The sequence below is a fragment of the Genypterus blacodes genome, unplaced genomic scaffold, assembly GCF_046128005.1.
Source record: "Genypterus blacodes isolate CSIRO-AG114 ecotype Tasmania unplaced genomic scaffold, CSIRO-AGI_Gbla_v1 ptg000029l_1, whole genome shotgun sequence".
Lineage (NCBI taxonomy): Eukaryota > Metazoa > Chordata > Actinopteri > Ophidiiformes > Ophidiidae > Genypterus > Genypterus blacodes.
The window spans coordinates 856,795-883,608 of NW_027466842.1; the positions used below are offsets into that span (position 1 = coordinate 856,795).

At 44.2% G+C, this 26,814-nt stretch overlaps 2 protein-coding genes across 4 annotated transcripts; both read right to left on the bottom strand.

The window, feature by feature from the left end:
- Positions 1-169: 169 nt before the first annotated feature.
- Positions 170-12,735, bottom strand: wls (Wnt ligand secretion mediator). 2 transcript variants are annotated; one of them, XM_076145167.1, is made up of 12 exons: positions 12,337-12,735; positions 9,737-10,009; positions 6,131-6,255; positions 5,808-5,969; positions 5,591-5,727; positions 3,175-3,343; positions 2,778-2,875; positions 2,601-2,664; positions 1,551-1,694; positions 1,329-1,412; positions 1,035-1,203; positions 170-306 (listed from the first exon to the last, which is right to left on the bottom strand). In XM_076145167.1, exons 1-12 carry the CDS (start codon positions 12,440-12,442, stop codon positions 197-199), a joined length of 1,641 nt encoding a protein of 546 aa, XP_076001282.1. In that variant the 5' UTR covers positions 12,443-12,735; the 3' UTR covers positions 170-196. The 2 variants fall into 2 exon arrangements, with proteins under 2 accessions (XP_076001282.1, XP_076001283.1); XM_076145168.1 differs by having other exon boundaries at positions 1,050-1,203; positions 12,337-12,734.
- A 1,389-nt stretch (positions 12,736-14,124) lies between these two features.
- scinlb (scinderin like b) lies at positions 14,125-25,923 on the bottom strand. 2 transcript variants are annotated; one of them, XM_076145166.1, is made up of 17 exons: positions 25,803-25,923; positions 22,818-23,005; positions 21,316-21,470; positions 19,902-20,063; positions 19,376-19,525; positions 18,909-18,998; positions 18,598-18,730; positions 18,367-18,455; positions 18,034-18,249; positions 17,803-17,939; positions 17,621-17,711; positions 16,504-16,671; positions 15,962-16,136; positions 15,372-15,487; positions 15,129-15,206; positions 14,951-15,011; positions 14,125-14,860 (listed from the first exon to the last, which is right to left on the bottom strand). In XM_076145166.1, exons 2-17 carry the CDS (start codon positions 22,996-22,998, stop codon positions 14,700-14,702), a joined length of 2,163 nt encoding a protein of 720 aa, XP_076001281.1. In that variant the 5' UTR covers positions 22,999-23,005; positions 25,803-25,923; the 3' UTR covers positions 14,125-14,699. The 2 variants fall into 2 exon arrangements, with proteins under 2 accessions (XP_076001281.1, XP_076001280.1); XM_076145165.1 differs by having other exon boundaries at positions 18,900-18,998.
- Positions 25,924-26,814: the final 891 nt, after the last annotated feature.

Consider the following 26,814-nt stretch of genomic DNA (forward strand, 5'->3'; position numbering starts at 1 on the left):
GATACAATCACACTTAGGAGACTCAACAGTGACTTTTGGGCTGAGGGTGCACGTAAGGAGTCACACAGCCATGATACACACATGCATGGTAGATCATCCATGCTGTTTTAGGTCAAAAGGCCTTGTCGTCATATGTTTGAGGGAGGGGATTGGTGGAGCAGTAGGTAGAGAGGGCAGTCCAATCACAGTGCTTCATCTACTCCTGTGCCTCTTTGCCGGTCAACTTGTAGATCTCAGTGGGACCATCCACATGGGTGATGGTCGTGGTCAGCTGGATGTCTTCTCCGCTGCCTGCGCCGGTATCTCCTGCACACACACAACACGTGGTTAACTATTCGAGACGGACCGCATTTCATTTTCAAGAGCAGATATTTTGTTGTTTTAAGCAAATTTGCACTCAAACAGAAAGTTAAGTGAGTGAAAGCTGAAGAGGCAGACACACATCCAGCGAGTCCAGCAGACACACACCTGGCAAAGCTTCCACAACTTCATACCCTCTTATTCTCTCCCTGTGTCTCTGACGTCAGGAGATGATGGATGGTTCTCATTACTTCCCTGGTCCCCTCCCACGCCCCCCGCCCCCTCCTCTTCACTCTTCTCTTCCTTTCCCTCTGGAAGGAAGCCTGGTCTCCATTAAAATCCCCCTCCCGGGCCAAAACAAACCCCAAAACCCTTCTTTCCCCTGGGAATCTGGGTCCTTCTCAGGCCACTCACCTCTCTTCTTTTCTCCTAAAGTAAACTAGTGTGAATAGGCAGCTTTACAGCAGAACACAAGCACTTGCTCTTCTAAAGAATGAGCTAGGGGCACACTAATACAATTGGAAGAGTTAACATGGATCTGTAACTACCACAATTAATTACAATTTACTCATTTTAAACTTTTGAATCAATGAAGAATATCGGATTTAGATTAGATTCTGCTGCTCTGAGTGGTGGAATTTTTCACAATCTATAGTTGGTTTAGAAACAGAACATAAATGGTGATAACCCCATTGAACACAATGACAAGACGGAAAGCTGCGTGAGTTAGTTACCAAATGTGCACTGACCACTGGACTGCTCGTCTCCGTAGCGTTTGTGAGACGGAGCGTAGAGGAACATGATGGCAAAGACGTACAGGTTCCACATGCCGTAGATGCCGGTGAAGAAAGCGCTGTTGACCTGCACTGTGTGGTCCCCCCAGTGCCAGTGACCCTCATTCACCTGGACAGGCGGGACCACAACACAGCAGAAGAGATGTTAGAGACACACACAAAGATATGTTCCAAGCATTCATTACTAAATCTATCTTTTTTGGTACTTTTATTTCTGACTGGTTCAAGACTCACCTGACTGATGATGAAGAAGATGACCGTCATTGCAGCACAGGTCAGAGTGACCAGCATGAGGAACTTGAATCTGAAAATCAGGCCCTGGGTGAAAGAGGAGAACGAGTCGGTGATAAAGAGGCACACGAACATTCTCTCCCTCTCTCTTTGGCATTGAGTGATAAGGAGCTCCAACTTAGACATCCATAAAAAAGAACAACAAATGCACACACACGTACACACCTCATAGTGCAGGCGTCTGGCTTTGGACATGGCGGGCAGCGACGTCCTCTTGCCGCTGATGTTCCGGAACACTTGGAAAACCATGAAGCAGAGGAAGAGGAAGTAGAGGCAGGCACAGATCCCTGCCACGATTATGAACGCCATCTGCAGCAATGCCAGTCAAGGAAGAAACGGGGGGAAAAAAAGCTCTTTCCTTTTAGAGTGACGGAGCCTACGACACTCATAGATGAAGTTTAATTAGACACAATCTTTATTACTGCTCTCCGGGGCAAACAGAGGCTTGGTGCACGGATGAGCAGCTTCAGGTAAACAGGCCTGAATGGGACATACGAGTGTGACAGCAGACAGAAAGTGGAGTGGAAGTGGATTGGATTCTAAGCCAATACATATTTAAGTAGCAAAAGTTACATGTTGTTGCTTTTTACACTGTAAATTTTAAGAAAATGCTTTATGGAGTCATTTGTTTCTTTACTACAGTGGAAGCCTTGGCAGAAACCTGTGAGTTTGATGAAGCATTAATGACCCTGATTATAGAGGCTGTCCAAATGTCTTCATTAGAGCCGCTGAGAGTTGTGAGAACTGAGCACAGATCACACTGCATCTGCCAGTTTCTGCTTCATCAGAAAGCAGCATTATGCACACACACACACACACACTAATGAGCCATGAATCATTCAGCCTAGCAACCCAAGCAACAGACAGATACACACATACACACACACTACAAGGAGACCCTCTGCAGTGCTTTTACATATGGCATCACTAATCATTTTTAATCTAATGAGTTCAATGTTCAGATCAACAAAATGACATCTTGTAAGGATGTGAAGTGTCGAGTGTTACACGATGAAAACACAGACTGGTTCCATAATGTTCCACAAACGGAAGCAGCTGATAAACAAGTTCCTAGTTGCACTCTGCTCCTAAGTGTGAATGATGTCGCTATTCTCTATTTACCCTTGAGGGGTTATTGAGAGGCATCATCGCGCTCCATGATCGAAGTCTGTTTTATTGTTTTATAATTGGTGGTCAGAGTTAAGAAAAGGATACAGCCAGCTCAGTCCCAACATCAGAGGCCCAGATGCTATAGAAAGGGTTCGTCAACTGGACACCTCTGCAGGCACAAACAAGTTTTTACATCAGAGATTTGACAGCATTTTGCACGACATTAAGCACAAAATACAGAAAACGTCAGTAGTGGTGAGGGACCGAAAACACGTCGCTCACCTCTCACACATGTCGAAGATGAAGAGGCAGAAAGAGCCGAAGACGATGGGTCCCACCTGCTTCCAGTAAACTGAGAAACGGTTCCTCTCCGACTGGTCCTGAGGGAACACAAAGAAAACGGCAAATGGTTCAGATTTGATGATAGAAACAATTACATCCCAAAAATCAAATGCACGGCTGAAAATAAGTCGAATCAGAGCAGCACAACATCCTCAGTGTCTCCTAATGTCAAATTCCTGTTTTAATTCGTCCTTACATAGTCAACAGGGATCAGAATTTGTTTTCCAATCTGTCAAAAAGCTCATAATCCATAAAACTGTTTACTTCTGCTTCAATAAATCATGATCAAAAAAGTGCCAAGGAGTAATGAAAAGCTAGAGTGAATGTGTGACAGTACCATGAGGTGCTCCCCACAGAAGATGATCCAGAAGGAGAGCAGCATAGAGTAGAAGATCCCTTGTCTAATGTCTCCAAACAGCAGCATCCAGGTCCAGTTGAAGCCGATGGAAAACCACTCCACTGGGATGTTGATGAAGGTCATGGAGATGCCCAGAGCCAGGATGACCCTGAAGGAGTCACATCATCAGTGTTGAGCAATGTCAGAAGTTAAAATGAGAACAAAATGAAATGCTAGATCTGCATCTGTTGGAGTAAGAACATGAGGGCTTCCCGTGTTATTGATTGGATTCTCCCATCAGGCTGTAGCACTTTGTGTTCCCACAAACGGATCCGCTTCTACATAATTCACTACCTCACCAACGATCCTCATTAGTACAGCCAACGTCCAAAGTCCAGACATTATAAAGGACAACATATTGACGTGGCTGAAGACAATTAGTGGCGTTCTTCAGATGAACAGAGTGATCCATCATCTTTAGCCACGTCAGGAGAAGTCGAGTTGTACAGAGGAACCAGAGATTTGACAACGTTCAGCTTGAAGAACTCATGTACATGAACTCATTGACTGACTTTCATCCTCAGCACTCTATAATAGTTTCCAACTTCCTCATTGATAGATTGATCGTTAGTGCACATGCAATTGTATACCATAATCCTAACTAATAAATAAACCAGTTTAAAGAGTGCAGCTTTGACTTGAAGCTTCTTTCCTTTTGACGTGTGGCAAATTAAAAGCTTTGTACTGAATCACTGTGGCTTGGTTGATCATTTCTTATATGTTTTACATTATTTTGATTAAAAGGACGTGTATATTGCTCAGATGATGATGAAAAAGGTGTTTGGTGGGTTTGGCTCTGTGCAATGACCCTGAGATACTAAATTCAACATTTATCTAGTTTGATTTAGCGCACACACACACACACACACACACACACACACACACACACACACACACACACACACACACACACACACACACACACACACACACACACACACACACACACACACACACACACACACACACACACACACACACACACACACACACACACACACACACACACACACACACACACACACACACACACACACACACACACACACACACACACACACACACACACACGAGACCTAATGAGTCCCAGGAGTGTTTAAAAAGTCAAATGAAAACACAGCCAATCTGCGGAGAAATTGGCTTGGATCCAGAGCTGCTTACTGGCAAATCTCACAGCTATCTGAATATAATTATCCAACTATCACATTAAGCTTAAGTTTGTGGAATGAGCAGAATGAGCTCATGAGCATGTGGAAAAGAGGACAAGAAATAATCTGAGAGAAAGAGAGACGCACTTTTGAATATCTAGCAGCCTTGAATTATAGATACACAGGGAGCATCAGAGCTGTGATGTAAGAGAGTTTTTCTTTTTTAAGACTTAGGTTTTGTTCACGGTTTGTGTTCTGTTGTGTCAAAAGTTGACACAACAGAACATCTAGATCACATCCTCCTTACAGGGAGACAAAAAGGCTTCGTCTTCAAGTCTCTGCACGCCACCACGAGATGAACCAGATGAAAGGGCCATCAAAAATAGACAGCAAGGTGTAAAACAAAAGCCTCAGTGTGTGTATGTTGTGTTACGGGAGGAAAGGGGAGCAGAAACAGGTGACCAGGACCATTTTTTTGCAACCGTGAGTCACAGAAGCGGTAAAACGAATACAAGAGGAGGGTTTGAAGCGATCGCATTCCAGACAGTACATCAACAATGTTCTACCGAGCAAACGGTGAAGCCACATTTGTCTGGTATGCAGGGAATGTCCTCCACTAACACACACCAGCCGAGCAGAGGTCGACGTCTGTCTGTGCCCGGGCGAGATAAAGAGCTTAGCATGGAAAACTTTAGAGCTTGTGGGCAATTTGTACCTCGTCTATTGTGTTTTACTCGAGTTACATCAATGCTAGCCCAAGTTCTAGAGATCGTAGCTTCGCCAGTCTGACACCTTTAAGGGACGAGCATGAGAAGACTCCACGAAAAGCATTTACAGTATGAAAATGTCATCTGTAGCCCACAAATAGGGCACGAGTCACAACTTCTTGAGAGCCTGCAAGTCAATAGGGAACAGGAGCCTTGAACTGGAAAAGATAGAGGGACTGCGTGGATGTGTGTGTCTGTCGTCTGTGTGTATTGCAGAATGCGTAGGCTGAGTGCTAGCTTGCAGATTTTGAAACGCATTTCACGCTTCAGCACGCCCTTCCTGTGGCCCGCACGCCGCCTCTTACTGATCCGTCTATCTAAGGGAGGCGGGGGCCGGACAAACGCAGAGCTCGGAGCACAGAGTTCAGACGCACAATCCTATTTCCAAATCCTATTTTTTGTCTTGCAGTTCCATGTGAGATGGACACAGTGTTGTCTTACTTCTCCAGCAGCACGGGCGGTCTGCTCATGAGGGAGATGCGTCTCCAGTACCAGATCATGATGATGAGGATGCTGGGTGTGAGGAACGTCTTCATGGCAAACCATACTTTGGTGAATCCTCCGTTCTGGTGGATGCTCTAAGTGCGGAAAAGCAACATTGTCAGCAATTCTTCGGTTAACGGAACGAACCACTCAGTCTCTAAAATGCAGCACTTACAACCAGACGAATATCCTTGATCTCTCCGATGCCCACGTTGACCTTCTTGCGTTCGTTGACAGGCAGGCGGATGTTGAGCAGGTAGTGCTTGTGGGCCACGCTGCCGACCTCCATGAAGGGCAGCAGCTGACAATCATAGTAACGCCCCTCGTTCTCAAATGACTAAACACACATAATAGTTCAGTTTCTTGTTTCAAAACACATCAATGTCAAGTGAATGCTTCGCTTAAACATCTTTAATAATACTCTCATAGGAGGGATACTGTAATAGCACAGTATATATACACACACATTAAAGTAAAGCACATAAGCTCATTTCCCACCTTGGGAGTGGTGAAGTTGCAGCTCAGCTTCCTCTGCTCAATAGATCGAGCCATCTCTGTCCACTCATCCATGATGTCGTCTCTGTAGGCCAGGCCCACGTCGATGGTGACGATGGCCCCGTCCTCTGGACACAAACAAACCCTCACTTTCAGATCAATACAGCCATTAAGGAGACATTTAGCTGGAGACATGGGACGAGCTGGAGACAGATTTAGCGACCCGACTTGCATTTTCACAGTTCAATAGATGCAAAGAGTTCATACTTCCACATCCAACACTCCTGCACCACATACTGAAGGCGGAAGAATACAATATTATCTTGAATAAAAGCTAAAACAACAGTTATCAACACAGCGGCGGGATATAATTAAGCCTTGGTGACGTACACACAGACAGACGTGACCTCTGAACAACACCAGCAAAGTCCTTACACTCCTGGCACTGACAGGCAGACGTCCTCCTCCACAATCTGCCAACATATTTTCATTTTCACTTGACATGCTGATGTTTTACCTCTTAATGCATTCCAGAGTGACTCAGCATATTGAAAGCAATGTGAAGATGATGTAATGCCCTCTTCTCTGGTCTCCCTAGTTGTGTTCTACTAGAAGTCTTCAGCTTGTTCAGAATGCTGCAGCTAGAATCTTGAGACACCACCTTATCTATCTGAGCTAAATACGCCATTACACATCGCCACGCCCTCTTCGCTCTCTCAGTGCTGGTCATTCCTTCAGTTAACAAAAAATCTGTTGGCTTCATCTGAACCACCATTCCTTATTTGATTCTAAAACAAACATGTTACAATAAGCTCAGCTCCATTACGCGTTAATATGAGATCCTGCAACAGGAATGAGTGTGACAGAGAGGATTATTTGACAGCGTGTAAACACAGGCTCAAATTCAGCTGCCTGAACTCCACGGTGGCCTGAAAAATCTAGGTTACTTCCTACTCGACAAAAACTTCAACAAGACCTTGAGCTGGCCTCCAAACACACCGGCCAAGGGAAGGTAACAAAAAGACCCAAAGCCAAGCTATTACAACTGCATCTTTAGATCACATTACAAAGCCAAGTGTTCCCTCCTCCAGCCCTCCAGAGTGCCTCTTGTGCTGTTATGAAACAAGGCGGAGTGAAGAGAAAGAAACCCAGTGGCCTGTACTGTGAGCAAGGGAGGGGAGAAGGAACGAGACGAGTACCAGCAGCTGACTGCATCTCCCTCCTGTCCAACCAGACACCCTTGAATGTTAACCTACTAAATGCAAACATTCCCCCTAGTCCAGCGGCCATCACCACGGGAACTAAGCCTCCTCTCAACAGCTGTGTTATTGCTGGACGCCTGCCAGGGGTGCTTGGTGCTGAGGCTAAAGTGGGGCAGGTGGGTGGAGTGGTTAATGAGGGTGAAGCTCTTCTCACAGACACTGTAACACTGATAAGGTTGTTCAGGAAGACAAACCTTTGTGTTCATTTGCCTTAAAGCTGCAGAAGAGAATCTGCCCCACTACGTATCCAGGTCACATTCTAGGCATACAGGCAAGCCGACGCCATTTAGTTGATTATGGAATGACGGCTCTATGGTTTATTTAGTTCCCTCTCACAGCTTGCGGGATGTCGATGTTAGAAATAACTTTAAGCTACTTCCATCTGCTGCTTCTAGTCATGTTTTGAACTTAACATCCGCAGTTAGTTTATAAGGGTTTGCAAGCAACTTACAAGTTCCAGGTGTTCCATTTTATCAGGCTTTTCCTCTTTCTTGCCCGCCTTGACTCAATGAAATGGTAAATATGGGGTAAATGGATACAAAGTCATGCATAAATCATGAACTAAACGGGGTGAATCCCACTGCTGCATTCCAACCCCGTTTCTCTGACTCGCACTGTATCTACACCAACTTGTTCACACAAATCCACCATTTCCTCAGATTGATCAAAACGAGACCATCTGGGAGAAAGACATGCCTGAGGAGCTCCAGGGTGAATCACTGGCTCCTCTGTCTGGCAGACAGGCAGTCAGCATCCAAATCAGCTCAACCGTCGCCCCCAGTCAACACGCAAAGGTTTACTGAGCCCTTTTGCGCAGGCAAACAGTGAACAGACAACGAATTTCAGGTTTAGGTGAGAACGCGGTTGTTGTGTCTGTACATGTGTAGAAGGGGCTTTGGTGACAAAACTAGAAAACCGGATGCATACCAAAGTTTCTAAGCTTGCGAGACAGCCTCCATATGTACACCTGCCACCATCGAACACGTCGGGGGAATGAAGTGATTGAGATCCCAAACTTCTTTCTCAGGCTCTGCTTAGACCAACGTTAGTGACCCAATTGTTCCTTCATCTTCTTTATCATCCCATCTAATCCCTTCTTTCAGGACCCAAAGCAACCTGCTATGCTGCCAAGACCCCTACTCTCTCAAGACTCTAGTCATCTCCCCCTTCTGCTGCCTTTCCTTCACCCAAGCACTCCATCACAAAGAGATGCTCTGGGTCTCTATAACCATGATGATACACCAAGCAATAGATGGGATGCATAATAGCTTGTAATACAGTTCCTAGTGTGATTGACAAAGCCTGTGTTGCCGTTTCCTAGACTTCGGATACCTGGCTAATGTGAGCAACGATGGTCAGACCCCTTGCTGCAGTCTCAGGACAAGCATGTTACCATAAAACAAAGCTGTACATGATCACATCTGGATCAGAGACAAGAAACACAGGCATATATCCATTGTGTTACTTTATGTTAAATAGTGTAGATTTAAAAAAAATAATAATAATAATTACTTATGTCAACACAAATAATGTGTCTCACCCACTGTTCAAATGATGTCACATGTGATAAATTTAAAACCATCAAATCCACTCAAACATGGGATGAGGTCACATCCAAATTATGCAACTCATTTGGTTCTGGGTCCCAGGATTGACTAATAGGAACCTGCAATTGCTCAGATGTGTCCCTCAGATCCAGACTACCACTCTCCTCATTCTCTTTATACTTGTCTCAAGGGTGTCCGTCATGCTGGCGTACAAACCCCCGAGGCGCTACATCACTATAGAGAAGTAACAGCAGGACATCCATCATTGTTTGCTGCCTCTGCTGAGAAACAGAAATCCAATCTAGCAAATAAGACACATTCCTGTGTGTCCCTCAAGCGTCCTGCGTAACCGACAGAACTAAGCAAACCAGACAACAGCCAGGACGTCTCATAGGTATAAGAAACGGGTATTACTGTGAAAACTGAAGCCGCTTTGCAACCAGATTTATGTCTAGCGCTATTAGAAGCAACAAAAGGACGTGACTGGCATAATTATTTATATATTTACTCTATTATAAATGGAGCCACTGCCAATATTTGTCTGCAGATGTGAAACCAAGAAATAAAAAAAGATCTCACACACTCACTCTCTGTATTACCTGCACCAGGACCACAACTACCGTTATAGTTACAATTTGTAAAGCTTTTGGTTCTCACACAGTGGAACATCTGACACGCAACCTGCTTGAAACAGGAATGAACACATTAGGTCAGACCTTCTTCCCTTTCCTTCATGTCCCGCAGGAGAAACACAAACACCCCATTCAGTAGTAAATCACGGTAAAAGCCTGTGTTCTCACCTATCTGGTTGTACATTTTGAAGGCGATGTCAAACTGCAGGATCACCAACATAAACTGGAACCAGGGGCTCATCTCTTTGCCGGTCATTGGTATGTGGACAGAAAACACAATGTTGTTGGCCTCGATCCTCTTTGCCATGGCTTCATCAAAGTTCTTGATGTTGTCGCACTGGTGAGGGCCCAAAGGCATGAACCATTTGGTGCCCTGGCGGTGCTTGGCTGTGTCCACACACTTGGTGGCAATGTAGTGGACCGCTGTGGTAGGTCCAGGAGCTGGAAAGGCAAACAGGGGCTTGTTAGACTGGGTGTCACACTGAAATACTGCAACAAATACAGATAATTCAAGGCCCCAAAGTCATCTTAATAAGTTAAATAAGTCAGAGAAAAGGTTCAAGGACACTGTTGATATCTTAGCAACCATTAAGAACAGTCAACCGGTTGGGTAGGAGCCAAATACAGTCCAGACACTTGGGCAATTACTTTTAACACTTTTAACAAAATGCTTGGTCTTAAGGGCTCTCTCTCTCTCTCAAGTGACGGAGAGGGAAAATTCCCGAAAGTTCTCAGGCGCCAATTACCGTGTTGACTCATAGAGATTCATGAGCTCCAAGTGACTGGTGTTTGTCGTCTCTTCACAGGAAACAAGTAGTGCTTGGCAATAGGATCTATCATTATCATGCAAACGGCAAAGCTTTGGTCTCTGCTGTAAGGAAAGATCTGAAGGCTGAAGATGTGAAGCAGTTGTGACGTAGCCGTGATGAAGCCTCAGGTCACAAAGACAAACTTCACCAACACCCACATGTTTTGTGTGTACTGGGCACTTTTTTCAGACATTAACATGATCACTGTTACATTGCATTTCTTTACATTTGGTGTCATGGAATGTTTGGAGATCAGAATTCAGCATAGTATTATTCAGGTGTAACTAGTCCACACTGACCCCCTCCAACTATTAGGAGCAGTAAGGTTGTGCACTAAGGTAGAAACAAGCATAATAGTAAATCGCAACAGGATTTTTTGGGATTTATTCCTGGATCCAGCACCAAAATGTGATTGATCGTTAATGGATACGTTTAAGTAATCCTGGTAACTTTTATATAAAATAATAAAAACATACAAATAGAACCTGCTTCATTATGGTTTCACTTGAATTCACTGTTACTTACTGCAATGTAATAGTGAATCCAAGAAAGCTCAAAGTTATAGTCACTATCAAAAGGTACTATGTAAGTAAGTACCTACCATGACTGCAAGAGAATGAGAAGTAAACCTTATACAAAAAAAAAGTATAATTCAAGGTTTACAGACTACTTTGTTTCTCACTGAAAAGCTGATTCATCCTGTGCAGCTGGTCCTTGTTACTTATCTAAGCATGTCATCTATATGTTCACTCTTATCAGAGAATCCAAAAGCAAACAGCTACAAACACTGTTTACATCCTTTGGGTTAAAGATCCTTCTGACCCTCCAGCATCGTAAAACTTCACACAACCTGCAATTATGAAGACGCGACGACACAAACGCACAAAGCGGACACCCCAAACTAAATTAAACCCAGTGATGTGGAACCCCTTGAAGCTCAATTATCTGGTGACCCTACAGTCCAGCAGCACACCAGCTCCTCCAGTCTCCAACGCAGTGTGTCCAGAATAATGGCCGTCCCCTCAGCCCGCTGACCCCATGCCATGTTCCGGGGTTTGTGGGGAAACAAGGGGAGCAAACCCCTTTCTACTCAATTACCCCTGCCGCGCCCGGCCACCGAGCAAACACAAAGGCATCTGGCTTCATTAAAACCATCTCAGCCAGGAATGAACCAAACGGGCTAACGTATCAGCAGCCACGGAGAGGGGGGATGACGGAGCTGTTAGAGGGTTCCGGAATCTAACAGGCAACTTTAACATGGACTGTGATTTGTACTTGTAGGTGAATTTTGAAGGAACTTGACAACAACTCCAATGTAGTCCGTGAGGCCCAAAAACAACTTTTGACAGCTGGGAATACTTGTTTGTGGGAAGATGGGAGAGGAAGAAAACCGGAATGTGCTGGAAGGATTTGGGGAGAATAGGAGAGCAGAGACGGGAGAGCAGTTCAAAGAAGGTAGAGATGCTGCCTGAGGCCTTCACGGCACATAGACATATGAGACGAGGAAGAAGAGGAGGAGGAAGCGAGGGGACGGCTGAGGAACATTCTATCTGGCATCAAAGAAGTTAAAAAGCACACATGTGATACATTCTGCCATTTCCTGGATATTAAACTCCTCTAACATGTTGTTTTACGTTATTTAAAGTCCCGGAGATGAATGAATAGAGGCAGCAAACACCTTGAAACAACAACAGCGCAGTGATTTAGCAGGGGAGCGCCTAGCACAGCGAGTTCACACCCGAAGGCAGCGCTCCAAAGCCAGCATTGTGAGCGCGTGACGGCCCGGTGAAGGCCGAACCGGAGCGTGAGAGAAAAGTGAGCAACTACTGCGCAAAAAAAAAACCTTCGTAGACGCGCGCGGAGGAACGCCACGAACTAACGCAAAAACTTTACGCAACAGGCACACGCGCACAAATTAGCGTCGACAAATAAAGCAATATGAAGAAGAAAAAAACTTACCAATTAAACCGCCGACCATGAAGGCAAACGCCTGGAACAAAAGCAGGATAACTCCCACTATCACCAACTTTTTGGTGCTCATGTTCTCAATAATAGCCCCCGCCATTGTGAAGGAGAGCTTGGAGTGGAGAATATCACGCCGAGAGTGGAAACAAGAGTGTGGAAACGGGGCAAAAATCGGTGCATCCGCGATGAGGAAAAGCGAAGCTGGGCCCCCTCCACCTCTCTGCTCCTGCCTTTCAACTTCGAAGGAGGAAAAAAGGGGGAAGAAAGAGGAATCACATGACCGAGCGCCACTCAGCTTTATCCCCGCACAGCCAACAGCCGGGGCAGGGGCAGGTCTGTGGAGCGCCACGGCACTGCAACACACGCCGCTATTGCAGGTTACCGTGTCAGTGAGTTGTCTGGAATAGCGCCCCTGTTGTGCCTGCAGGGCTATTTAGAGGAATGTTTGGGTGCACAATACCCGTCTGCACACTGTCCTTCAAACTGGAGGACAACACATGATACGCGTTTAGATCAAGGGACAGATAAGATTGCTGGTTCAGTGGATGTTTCACCGGTAAAGATACAAACAATGCGATTTCCAGTAGTCTTAAGCATGTATCGAAACAAAGAGCTGCAAAAATATGACACAACGCAGTATAAAGGAAGTGGGAAAGATCGAATGGAGACAGATTTTGGAATGGAACTTAATTAAAATGTTCAACTGTTGGAGAATAATAAAAGTAGTAACACTTATAGGTTGATAATTTGTCAAAAGTAGTCAAAGTAGTGCTTAAAGGTAGACTGACAAAGTGCCAAGGAGTTAAAAGTAGTTTGAACCTGGACTCTGCGAAATGAAGTCAAGATTGGAGTGATGTGGATGACACTTGGTTTACAATCTGACACTGAGCACAGATAAGATACTAAGCAGAGTAGACAAGATACTACTATTATCTATACAGGGAAACATTTTCTGTTTCTGTAATACTGTGGAAAGGTTAGTCTTAGTACCACACTTTCATAGCTAGAGTGGAAACAAACACAATAATCTAAGCAAATCTTTCATTAAATTATTTATTTTCTAAAGCCTGCCAGGTCAATAGTGGGAATTTCACCTTTCCAATGTTTCCAATGCTGGCTCCATATGTTTGTGTGTATGATTTGTTATTTGTTTAATACTTGTGGAGCGATCTGACCTTAGTAGTTGACTACAACCCAAACAAATCCTGAAACAAGCACTGCAAGTAGTCACATTGATTAGGATTTGTCAATGATCATGTAGAGGGATTCCATAACTATTTTTTCTTAGGGATGAATATAAATCATGTGAAATTTAAGTGATCCAGTAGCTGAAATAAGTCACTTTTTTATTAAATTTGACAGGAATGGCATTTCTATCCATTGTTAGCATGGGTTAGAATGAGTTGTTTCTACTTTTTACTGCATAGACTGACATGACACACCTGAGCTCCTATTAGCAGTACCTCTCATCACACTCATTTCTAGTTTGCCATACTGTTGGATGTTGCTTTGTTTTTGTATTTGATCCCGAAACCTGCTGTCTGCATATCCTGGAGGACATCACAGCTGTGAACTCAGCTTTGGTGTTTTTCAGACAGATGCTGTGAGATGCAGCGAGATCCCATTCTCACCTCCTGAGAGAGAGAGAGACAGCGGTGTAATGCACCATCTGTGGATCTGACTCAATTTAGAAATGTGCAGTAACGTGTGAGATTCTTTAATACAACTTCTGGCATGACTTCTTCATCCCTCAATCATGGAAATGTTCCAATATAACACCGATTTAAAGTACAGACTTTTATTTAAAAGCTGCCCATGTGAACATTTTAGGGTCAAGTAAGAAGGAGTTAACACATTTACATTTAAAATTCACAAGCACAGAATATATGTTTAAAAAAAATGGTGCATGCAACTTCGAGTAATCGTACAACATTCCGGTACCGACAATAAAACATGTTTGAAAACAGCCTAATGGAGTAAAATTTGTTTGTTTTTGCCCCCACATGCCATTTCCTTATGCAACAAAAAGTCTTCTGAATGTATGAAGGACAAAATGATGGCACAGTACACTGAAAGATAGCAGGGTAAACACAAAAACTAAAATGTCTAAAATGGCTTCCTTTCCTATTGATGTTGACGTGAAGGCGACCAGCTGTCAATCAAGAATCTGCTCCAAAGGAAAGGAACTCATATAACTACATATGTGGTGGTGGAATGTGGAGGCAAAGGGCCTGATATTCAACCTGATAATGACTTTGGCACTTAGGGATTTTGTGTAAAAGCAAAGAAACATTGGCAAGAAAGTACTGCATAGGTGAGGAGTAAGACTGGAAGGAAGAGCCTGGATTGGTTTGTGTTCAGAATCTAGACTTGATTCTGTCCAATGGATCCGTCTCCCACATTTTTAGGTCCCAAGCCTGGAACCAGCCAGTGAAGGTTGGGGGTTCCGCTCCCTGTTTTATGGTGGTGATGGGCAGTCCTGTGCGGCCGGAGGGGTCAGAGTCCACGTACTCTTTAGCTGCATGAGAATAAGGAGTTAACAGTTACTTTACCTATAAATCTTAAGTTTTCTGGTAGCACGTTTATGCAACATTTCAGTTTAACAAACCTATTTTGGGAGCTCCGGTTCTTTCCACTTCATTAGCATCATTGCCAACCCAAATGAAGATCTGCAAAAAGAGACACAGTTGTAGAAAGATGATGGCATGTGTGTGTGCACCTCTATGGAGGCTCGTTTCGAAGTTCAACATGACATTTCACACTAATGAGCACAGATCTCATCTCACCTGATCCCAGGTGTCCAGGATCATGACGTCATCTGTGGCCAGGTCAGTCTGATTGAAGTCCCCTGGTACTTCTTCAACCTGAGAGACACAGAACACACTCATTACTTTTACATCCTCAACACTGCAATTGGGGCAGAAATGCGAGTAGGATGTGTGTATACATGGACGAAATGAAGAGTTCAGAGACTAGACAACATGACAATTTATGCCAATTTCTCTCTCTCTCTCCCATCTCTGACTTACAATGAGTCTTCCAGTTTTATTGGAGCAGCCAAAGAGACGAGGGGGCTTGATCATGTTGCGCAAACTCTTGGAGGTCTGATAATCCTTTTTACCACCCAGAGCGGACCAGAAGTCAGCTGTGAGATTGAAGAAAACACAGAAGAAATCAGTGTCCAGCTTGTTGCACGTTATCGGCCAAGTCCCAAACAAAACCCTCCTATCCACCCTCCAAGCATGGAATAATAATAAAAGACACGAGGCCAATCAAACATGGCCGTGCAGCAGTTGTAGCCTTTGGGAAAGACTAAAGGGTCCTTTAAACAGATGACAAAATTGGATAAGTGGTGTCTAATGGGTTTGCTTAAAGACTACCAAGCAGAGCACAGCCATTAGGAGAATCAGTGGAGCCTTTACACAAAGTGAAGTCAAGTTGGGTCTAAGAATATCAATACGTTTCACATTCTAGAGACATAAGGACAGACAGACTCAAGACAGTGTCAGCAGTCTCACAGGTTCTTTGCATGGTGGACACCTTTAAAGCAAAGATGGATCGATTGTTCCTCCTGCCTGATGTGTTGCATGCTGTGTGTGGCACCTCAGAGGTCACCCACCTGGCTCGCTGCCCTCTGAAACATTCTTGGCACTGCCACCCAGGAAGCCCGCCACATGCTTGGCCGCCTCCATCTCCTCGTCGCTGGCTCCAACCCCCCGCCACACACACAGGCAGCTTGGGGTTTTCAGCACAAACACGTCGTTGGTATTCAGACTGGACGCGGAGGGTTTAACCTAAGGAGGCAAAAAACACAGAGTTGTCAGAGGGAGAAAACTGACAGCTTGAGGGAATAAATAACTTTTACAATTATGGACAAACAGTGTGCAGCCATTATGTTCTTACTGGCTACTAACTGCTTAAACTGGCGAACCCCTGATTTTGCTGCCTCAGACTATTATCTCTTCCCTGGTCTGGATACCCATGAAAACAACATATACCAAATTGATATAAAATCCTTTCATCATTGACAGAAGTGTGTCAACTCCAAAAATAAATAAATTGCAACACCTTGGAGTTTCTTTGATAGGCTCAGAACTTATCAGTCAACCCTCATATAGTGTTATATACTTGTGGATATGCACAGACAGCCCTGCGACTCACCTCCACAGCACGAGTCGCATTGCAAGAGCTCTGGCGGATATGGAAGAGGCGAGTGGTGCCGGCCTTTGAATGTCCGCTCCTGGAGGTCCCTCCAGTGTGGATGATCATGGGTTTGCCCTGGAACAGACTCATGAGGTGGGGAGGCTCCTGGCCCTGAGTCACTCTCACCTACAGACAAATGGCCACGTCGTTAGTAACATTCCCTTATAATATCAGTGAAATCTCTGCAGGTAACGTGGAGGATAAATTCAATCAGCCCCATACTTTCACTCCTGCTTCCCGGGCAGTAAATTAAGAGAGGACAAACAGAAATGGAGTAAAGTGATTGATGTGCCCTGCGAATATGCGGCAAGTGAGTCATTGTTTGGATTACATCCCAATTTTTGTCCTTCCCAAAGTCTGCATTATGATGCCAAACAGAGTCTGAACACTCTGGGGAGTAGAGTTGAGCGATAACTTAATGAGTCCATGATTATACATAATAATACATTTTTGCATACATGCATCATATAAAGCAGCGACCCTCCAATGTAACTGTGACTCATAAGAAGAGCCTCAAGCAGAGAGACAGTATAAAGACCTGGACCCGACTCATTACAAATGATCTTTTGGGCACCATGCCTACAGGCTGAAGACAAACATTTGAAAACTAAATCCTCTCCTGGGCCTTTTAAGGAAATCCAACCCCTCCATTAAAGTGGCTTTAGATTTCATACTTATTGATTTCAATCCATGTGATGTGATAAAGGGCAATTAATCAAACTTTGAAGTGTGTTCTCTATGAGCAATAAACTGAATCTAATGTGTAAAGTAATTGGAGTCCCTTCAGGGCCACAGAGACGTAAATATGGCATCTGTTATGTGTACAAGAGAGTGCAGTGCAGTCCTGTGGGATGAAAACAAAATTACAGCTACACTGCCCTCTGCTGGTCGTTCTGAGACTGATTTTCAGATTTAACAAGCTGATTGAAACTGATATAATAACTGATACTATTATTATATGATTAAAGAAGATTAGGGTGAAATTAAGGTATTTGATAACACTGGAGTGTGTGACTGTGCAGAATCTGAACTCTTTTCATATCTGATATAAAAGGTGAGCAGAGTAAATGCTAACCTGAACTGGAGATCCTCCCATGGATTCATCAAGCTTCACTGTGAGGAACGCTGAACCCACCAGCTCATCCTGTGTGCACTTCTGCCCCTGCCTGGTAATATAACAAACACACACACAATCAATAAATTGTGTTATTCACTGGATTTCCTGTGATCTTCACTTCCATACACACAGATACCCACCAGGTGTAAATGATGTGTCGATCGCCTCGGCCTTGTTGTCTGTAGCTGTAGAGGATGAGATAACAGTCTCCTCCATAAAAGTGACCGTAGGTGGAAGGATCCACCGCCACTTTGGCACCGTCCTCAATACGCCAGATCTGAAAGCCAGACCAGAGTCACACACTGCCCTCTGACTCCACTCAACCTCTGCTGCTTTATCTGGTTCTCTTGAAGCGTTTATCACACTCATACCTGGACCTTCCCTTTGCCGTCATCCACCATGCCGTGTTGGGCTGCCATGGCGCTGTTGCTGTGGAGAGTGGAGGCATCGAAGGGCACTTGATCCACTATGGCGATGCGGCCAATGGTGTAGGCCTTAGTGGGGCCTGTGGTCTCATCCTTGTCCTTCCAGTCACAGAAGAACTGCTTAAACAGAACTGTCTCGGCCCCAGCTGGCAGCACTTGAATCTGCAGGAGAAAGACCAGGAGAGGATTGTGGATGGACTGCTCCTTCTGAAACCAATCAACTGTATCAAGTGTATCATGTGCAGGTGTATTGTTTCGCCATGATGCCAGACAGTTTACCTGCGTCTTATCGGAGTAGCCCTTGTCTGTGATGAACTTCTGAGCTGCTGCCATGGCTGCTTGACGCTCTGATGTGTTGGCCTTGGGACCTGGTTTGGGAAAGGCCATAAATGTCAACACAAAGGATGCAATGTGACCTTTGCCCCCTTTCAATATATATCAAGATATAAGCTAGTGCAGATAAAACGGCTCATGTATGAAGTTTAACACATTATTGATTTTATAATTCACCTTTCCAGACAAAGACGTTTTTGTCCACGCCGTTGTCGAGAATGAAGCACTCCTCAGGGATCAGCATGGCCTGTTTGAAGGGACTGGATGCAGCCACGACTGACAGCTTCATCGGGCCAGAGGCATCAGACATCTGAGGAGGTCATGAGTATAATATGGACACAGAGATTCATCAGAGGGCATCGATACAACAAAGGTTAGTGAAACTTAGAGAGTGTTACTCGCACTTATTCCACAAAAGGCACAGGAAAGAAAGAAAAGGACAGGACAGAGGAAGGCGATTACCCAGACCCATTACTTACATCACTCACCATGTAGAGGGCGCCCTTTTTCTTATTAGAGACGTCCACTAAATGATCATCATCACATCCAGGGGCGATCGGCGGTTTGGGCCCCAGAGCCTGCAGAACAACCAGGGAAGCTCAAAGGTCACCACCAACTCCCCCCTCTCTCTCTCTCACTCTCTCGTTAGGCCTCTTTGGAGTTTATCCTCCTTTTTGTTTTATCACAGTCTTTGTAATGCTGCCTTGGCACAGAGATGGCTCCAGTCAAAGGACATCTTTGTGTTCCTTCATTCCCATGCTGCTTATTCCCTGGCAGCGGCACATACAGCTTTTGTTCATTAGTTAGCACCTTTGGATGAAAATGTCAGTGTGTGTGTGTGTGTGTGTGTGTGTGTGTGTGTGTGTGTGTGTGTGTGTGTGTGTGTCTGTGTCTGTGTGCGTGTGCGTGTGTGTGTGTGTGTGTGTGTGTGTGCGTGCGTGTGTGCGTGTGTTACCGTTGTGAGTGCTGCTGGTTCTTCTCCTTCGTCCACCAGGTGCAGTTTGGCTCTGCCGTTTCTCTCGTTGTCTCTGATGTTGATGGCGACCTGAGAGGCCTTCAGCCTTTCAAAGCGGTTACAGTCACTGCCACACCACTGGTACACATTCTGCAGGAGTGAAAACACACAGACTGGATGGTAAAAGGGCAACTTTTGTCCTCTTTCTGTTCCAAATGTTTGCAGTCTGTTGAAACACTAGCTGCCAGTCAGGTACAAGTATTTTCCAGGTCTATGATGTAATTATTTGTAATGTTAAGTAAATAATGTAAGGTGCCATGATGTCTTTCCAGAGAAACACATACACACTGTTTTGTATAGACAAAGGCACACACACACACACACACACACACACACACACACACACACACATACACACACACACACACATACACACACACACACACACACACACACACACACACACACACAAACACACACAAACACACACACACACACACACACAAACACACACACACAAACACACCTCTCCAAGGTCAATAATGAAGCAGTCTCCCTTGTTGAAGCTTGCCCAGCCCATGTCCACCTCTGTAGCCCGGATGGTTCTCCGCCCCTTCACATGAAGCAGCCGCCTCTCCTTCATGTTGTTGGTCACTACGTGCTGAAAACCAGAGGCCACGCCCCCTTTCTGTGACAAAACACAATTTAGGAGATTCAGAAAACAGATCAAATTGACAACAAATGACACAGAAACGCTTAAAAAACATTCAGAGAAGCACATAAATGCACTGCTGATGAGACACACAGATGAGATCAACAGTTGAAACCTTGTTGCCCTTCAAAACCTGAGAAGACAAAGGGCTGTAAAACATGCCCAGATAACTTTACTGTATTACAACTCACCAATAAACCTTATCAATAATGACAGGGGGGAAAAGATTGGATGCCTCAAACTTCTGGAGGGGAGGAGGATCAAGGCTTGTGGTGTGTGGGAATTTCCTGTAATGTGCCGTCCTTGGGAACGCCATTGAACGACACCGCCAGTTATAAAACATGCAAAGAAATCACTGCAATGCTGAAAATGTTGAACAGGCTCACAGTTGGGCCAAAACTTCACTAACATGGGTTTTGTTGATCTTATTTTGTCCAGTGAAGGCTCAGCTCAGCTTCACCTACAAAGGCACAGTGTTGGTGTGTTGGTAACACATGGGGGGGGGGGGGGGGGGAGAGAGAGGAGGAGGAGGAGGGTAATTTAGGCAAACCTCAAAATGGAAACCACATTCATGCTGTCTTTGTGTCTTTCACTGGAGAGAGGCTGTAAACTTTTCCATGGCAACAATAGAGGCACTGTTTATTCTAATGGGGTGGATTGTTCCCGAAAAAAAGTAGACTGACCAAAACTATGGAGAGATAATGAGGTTTGGTTCTGTTCTGTCTGTCTGTTTGTACATCTGAAGAACGCTGTTAAAGAGTGTGTGTGTGTGCACGAGTGTGTGCATGTGCAGCGGAGATTTTCCACAACTTTGAGACGTTGTAAACAATCTCTGGTCTGATGACTGCCAATGAACGCCAGGAGGGGGTTTGGATTGGTTTCATGGCAATGAGAAACAGATGGACGGTTAAAAAAAAAGTCTGCCTTTGAACAAGCTGGTTTCCATGGTTAAACTCAGTCAGTCAAGTCAGTCAGTCAGTCAGTCAGTCAGCCAGACACGCCTTGAGATGTAAACAGTTAAAGGAGAATGTTTGGCTTCCTCTGAACTTCAGCCTCATCGGATTAACTGCATGGCAAAGTTCATGGGATAATGGCAATCATTAAACCTTAAGGTTATATTTAGAGGGGACTTAAGGGGAAAACTGCTCCACTGTTCCCAGTTAAAGCAGTTCTTCAGTCTGACTCCACCCACCCTAAGGTGCCTTTGCTGCAGGACAGAGAAACTCACCTGGTAGTTGATGACAGATTTGAAGTATCCCAGAAAGGTGCCCGATTCATTGTTCTGGAGTTCCCTGAACTGCACCGGACCCCCACCCAGGAAGTCATCCAGCTGCATGGCAAAGATGGCCGCCGCTCCGCTCTCATCCTGGGAGCATTCGTCCCCTGAAGCAAAGAATCATTCAGAATCAAATAAGTTTCATTTGCATCAAACTCGTGCTGAAGGTTCGAGTTCCTCTCCGACATGTAAAGTGAAGCAAATTTCCTAATTTCAGGCTTGACCTGACAGGAACCCTGAGTCTGCATGGAAAGTTTGAATCATACACAACCACATCTGGGGTGGAGTCGGCCTGCATCTTTCTGTTCCACTAAGATGGAACAGACTAAATGATTCCACAGTGTTTCAGATGACTAACATTGACCCCATACAGAGAGAGCGGTTACTGTGTTATTGTGTTGTTTCTGGTTGCAATGGCAGTGGGAGCCGGTGGTGCAGGAGGCGGTTTGGGGCCTGGAGCAGACATGTAGAGACCGGAGCCTGTCTCCTGTGGATTAGCATGACAGTACCAGAGGGGTATTCCAGACTCAACGTGAGCACAGGCTGTGGCTTCGTTTAGGTCTCAGTTTTTATGACGTAACTGCTAATTTACCGAGCATAACAAAAGACTTATAAGAATCAGTTCAGGGTTTAAAGCTGAACAGCTCAACGGTCCACTCTGTGCAGGCCTGAGCTGAGCCTGGAACCAGCAGACAGCAGGAGAGGAAACCAGTGTGGCAGAGAGGAATTTCACAAGCTGGTGTGAGGATGGAGCCGGAAAATTGCAGATTCCTCTCCTACATCTTTGGATGTTTCAGCACTGAGATAATCAAACCCACAGTATGTAAATGCATGAATGATTAATGTTTTATCTTGTATGAGTAGAAGGAAAATATGCGCTCAGTAGAGAAACTTACTTTTAAAATAGTTTACTAGTAATCTAAAATGTTGCCCATTTTGTTGATGCAGTTTTAATACAGTATAGTTTGGGTTAACCTCTGTCAGTTTCAGAGCTTCAGGTTTACACCTATAGAAATTCATCCAGACACACACACACACGTCCTGGTCTGGCCTGACAGCTTTGTTTGGATTTGTGCTTTAGTCACACACTCGAATTTGCCTACACACCCGGAAACAAACACCCACAGACTACTAAACTAACATCTGCCATGTTACAGCTGGCCAACCAAAACAAAGTCAAGCTTCTGGGAAGGGTCCTTAAAGAGACAGTACTTGAAATGGCCTGTTCTTTCTCAGTGTGCCCTGCAGTGCTGCTACATTAAACATTTTGCACATTAAACGTTATGGAGTTACTCAGTTAAGAAACAACGAACAGAAAGATGCTTTTGCTGCCAAGGCATTCCACTTTTATTCTGTAGCCAAGGACGTGCCCTTATTAAGTGACTTATTGAATCTGAGTGCTCCAATATGTTACCACGCACGCCGATATACAGATCTGTTAGTCGGAGTCTTACCCAGCCACATGTGTATGTTGTAGGAAGGAGCTGTTGTGGTGTGGAGCAGCAGGTAAGCGTCCCCGATGTAGAAGTTGCCATAAAGGCTTTTGGGTACTGGCTTCAGGTCCAGGTTCTCGATACGCCACACCTGCAGCCCCGGCACCTTCCCTGCACCCACAAACTCCTTATGGGAAACCATGATGGCTCTGAGTGAAAGGAAGAGATGGCCGAGCATGAGAGGGAGGAAGAATAACAATTGTACAAAAACATGAGGAAGGCAGAGGGACTAGGGTGCTATTTAAGTGTTTGTACATAGATATTTGCAAGTAATGCAAATGTAGCATCACACTAGAAACACCCACCCATCACATACCATCAAGCTATGAACATTAAGTTAAATACAAAACTCTGATGTGAGGAAGGTTATTTTGTATCAACATGTCTCTGAACAGGCTGTTCTTGTGGTCACACAGACTTTACCCACAGTTGCTATACATACAAACGTTGTCATGACAGCATAGCCTCATACTTTGGCTCTCAGTATGTGGTCTAAACTAGGCAAACTTGTTCTAGAAGCATAATTAGTCGTGAATGTCTGCTATCTCATATGTTACGGGTTCAACACGTAAAAGTAGCCGGGCTGGTTTTATTTGTGAAGGTAAAAGAATATATGAAGACATAATAAAATTTGAGTTTTCTTTCCAAAAGTAATCCTTGCAGATTTCAATATATCCAGGATTTCCTGTGTAGTATTGGATTTTCTAAAGCCAGGAGGTTACAAAAAGGGCTTTGAACCAAGGAGGCCCGTTGGCTGGTAACATTCCATTTTTCTGGGAAAGAGGAGCTGTGATAGGCTGGCAAACCAATCAATCACACATGATTGCAGTCAATCACATAATGTTTCCAACAAGTCAGTGTAGTTGCCCTGGAGGCAGATAGACAGAGTGAAGCGAGTGGAGAATTTCGCTCAACTTATTATAATAAATCATGTTTGGGAGTGATAGAAAAGTATTTTAAAACTATGAAAGCAGCATTTTTATGGGTCACATCAAAGTCTAATTTATTACTTATTTAGCTTCATACAGGCGAAATAAAAGTAAGGATGTTCCAATGTTAATTAATTTCTATGATACTGCGTTTAAGGATAGGGTGTGTTCCAATAATGTTGTTTAAAAAGGAAAAATCAAAGGGTTAATTGTGTGTGTGTGTGTGTGTAAACATCATCAAAGCAATAAGAGCCCTGACACTTTTCCTGCGTATGAGCTCATGTAGATCTCTATCTGTGAGCAGCTCAGAGCCCATAACGTCTGCCTGTACTCTGCCTGTAATGGTGTTATTGACAGTAGTGGGCGAGGTAGATTACACAGCAGAGCACGTGACGCTGATATCACCATCTGTAATGCACCGTAAAAGCCAAACTGATAATCTGTGTATACTCAGGCTGTGACGTGGCACCGTGTGCACGACCTCTGCAGGGAGGCAAATGTATGTTTTTGTATTGTAATTGCATGAGTGTGTGCCTGCGGTCACTGCAGACTGCTTCAGTAAACACACACTGTGCAGTGAACTAACAGGGGCACACTACAGTTTTGTATTAAGAATTAGTGCAGATAACTGATCAGTGTGTCCTCATTTAAGTGTTAGAGGAAGTTGTTTTATCATATTGGATTGCACAAGAGCGAGATCACGCGGTACAACGATCAATGCTGCTGTGGCCGTTTGCCTCAGTGAGGATGACCACAATGTTCACTTCCTGAATAAGAGATGAGGCTCATCCGGCCTCTTCTCCATCCATCCAGGATCACGGGGTGTAACGTTCAATTGTGTGAGACTCCAGGCTGCAGAGATCACAGATTGAACACACACACACGCATGCACGCAGTCTCATTGACAGCTACAGGCAATTTAGAGTTGGCAGATCAGCAAGTGTGTTTGGATGATGGGAAAGAACTGTGGCACCCGGATGAAACAAGCCCCGTCTGGATGTGAACCCAGGATCTACACACAGTGCAGCAGTGATGCTCACCACTCGGTTCATAAACCCTGAAGTATAGGGTTTATTATCCTTATAAACAAGGATAATGTCTGATTAGATCCTGCCGTGCTGTGTGTTCAGTTGTGTTTGTCTCTGTGGTAAACCAGTAGCCTGAAGCGCTTCACACACTCTTTCAGTGCAGAAACAGTCAGCAATTTCCCTCTGCCAGGCTGAGCCACATTAGACAAACATCACTTCACTTCACTGCACGTCTGTCACTACGGCGATAACCTTTAATTTATTGTTTGCATCTGATCAAACAGGTCAGACCTGAGGCTGTCATGTTTCTTCTATTGTTCTTATTGATTTTGATTTCAACAAGTTTTCCAGTCTATTCTATTGAGTAGACTGGAACAGAGGTCTCCAACAGTTTACAATTTTAAACTAAAATACAGAACTGAGTGCAAAAGAATCAAATAGAATGCTTCAAATACGAGTAGTTCAGCATACAGGGGGACAAAATAAATCGTCATTGTCTCTTTCATACATCTACACTATAAACTCTGTGATCTGTGTGTGGGGTGTTTTTCTCTTTTACAGCGAGCAGCTATTACGTAACATCAAGATTAAAACTACATTCATTCCCGCTGCAGCTTCTATTACTTCCTTTTCATTTACAAATCGCGGCGAAGAATCAATTTACCTCGCAAAACACTCAGTATAAGACATTTTAAACACGTTACTGCTTGAATAAGCTTAAATAATCCGTGTTTGTTCTGATTGGTTGCTGCCAAGAGACTCGGGAAGACGGAATATGAATGCAGAGACTCACGCACATCTGGATTTATAATTACTTTAGACTTTTGCAACAAAGTCAAAAACATCAAAAAAATCGCATGATAAATCAATGCAACATAACACAAACACAGTTCCACTCATCTTGTCTGGGTTTAAATACCGGGGAAAGAAAATTTATAAAGTCTAAACCGACGAAGCAAAGTGCGGAAAGAGCGGAGATGTCAACTCACGGCTTTTAAGGCGAATCACAAAGGAGAGAGAAAGAGGAAGAGCAGATCCAGCGATGAAGAGCGCAGATGTGGGAGAGAACCGAGCACAGTGGAACTTTATGTTTGACAGGGAGGAGGAAGAGGAGGGAGGAGGAGGTGTGTTCATTGCGGTTATGGTCTGTGCACTGATTGGTCCATAAGTCACACTAAGGAAGGATGAAGATGCTGCAGAGAATCGCTTCATCTGTAAAAATGTAGATTAGTTTTAAATTGTGATAAATTACGGAAACATCTCAATTTCCGCGTTCAACAAACATGGCTGCAGATTAGAGCATTTACACGTTGTGGTGATGTCATGGGTTTGTTAATCCTTAGTTATGCTGCATTCGAGTTGGTTTAGAAATTAGGAAATTTGACAACTTCGAAATTACAGTGGAAAAACGTGATGTTCACATAGAAAACTGGTAAATAAAGCTGATTCCGACGGGCAACACTTGAAACAATTCTATGCGTTTGTTTACGTCAAAGCACAAGAGCTGAAAATGATCTTCTGCACCTCCATGTTTAGTCTTATACTGTGTGTCTGGGTGTTCTGGTCGTTTCCTCTTAGAAGCACTCAACCGCAATACAGCTGTATTTATACCACGAAAGCAGCATGAACGCACCTGAAAGCAGCATGAACCCTAAACGTAGAATGACCATAGAAATGTAGTAATTCTGTGTAAATAACATCAGTAAGTCACATTTTCTTGTATTGTTATTGTACACTAAGATACAAAGGATCTGTTTGCATTATTAAAAACTGTGCAGCAGAAGGTACAGTCACATAGAATAACTGCACATACTGTTTAGTGCAATTCACTTGAAATGAGATGAAGACCTGAAGATAGAACACCTTCATCTCAGTTCAGTTGAGCTTTAACTCGAGCTTTTCCGTTTGCAGGTTCTGCAGATTGCAACCCTTTTTGCTGTCGGAGAGATTTAAAGCGTAATCCGTTAATCATATGACAAAAAGCGATTGTAGAAGAAAAAG

What these genes read in the sequence shown, in the direction of transcription:
- wls (XM_076145167.1), bottom strand. Translation starts at nt 12,442, where the DNA reads ATGGCGGGGGCTATTATTGAGAACATGAGCACCAAAAAGTTGGTGATA. An exon ending in GCAACTTCACCACTCCCAAG is followed by an intron (nt 5,970 to 6,130) that starts GTGGGAAATGAG and finishes ATGTGTGTTTAG; the next exon opens with TCATTTGAGAACGAGGGGCG. An exon ending in TCAAGGATATTCGTCTGGTT is followed by an intron (nt 5,728 to 5,807) that starts GTAAGTGCTGCA and finishes TTCCGCACTTAG; the next exon opens with AGCATCCACCAGAACGGAGG.
- scinlb (XM_076145165.1), bottom strand. Translation starts at nt 22,998, where the DNA reads ATGGTTTCCCATAAGGAGTTTGTGGGTGCAGGGAAGGTGCCGGGGCTG. An exon ending in CAACATACACATGTGGCTGG is followed by an intron (nt 21,471 to 22,817) that starts GTAAGACTCCGA and finishes TCTTTGCTTCAG; the next exon opens with GGGACGAATGCTCCCAGGAT. An exon ending in ATGCGACTCGTGCTGTGGAG is followed by an intron (nt 16,137 to 16,503) that starts GTGAGTCGCAGG and finishes TTGCCTCCTTAG; the next exon opens with GTTAAACCCTCCGCGTCCAG.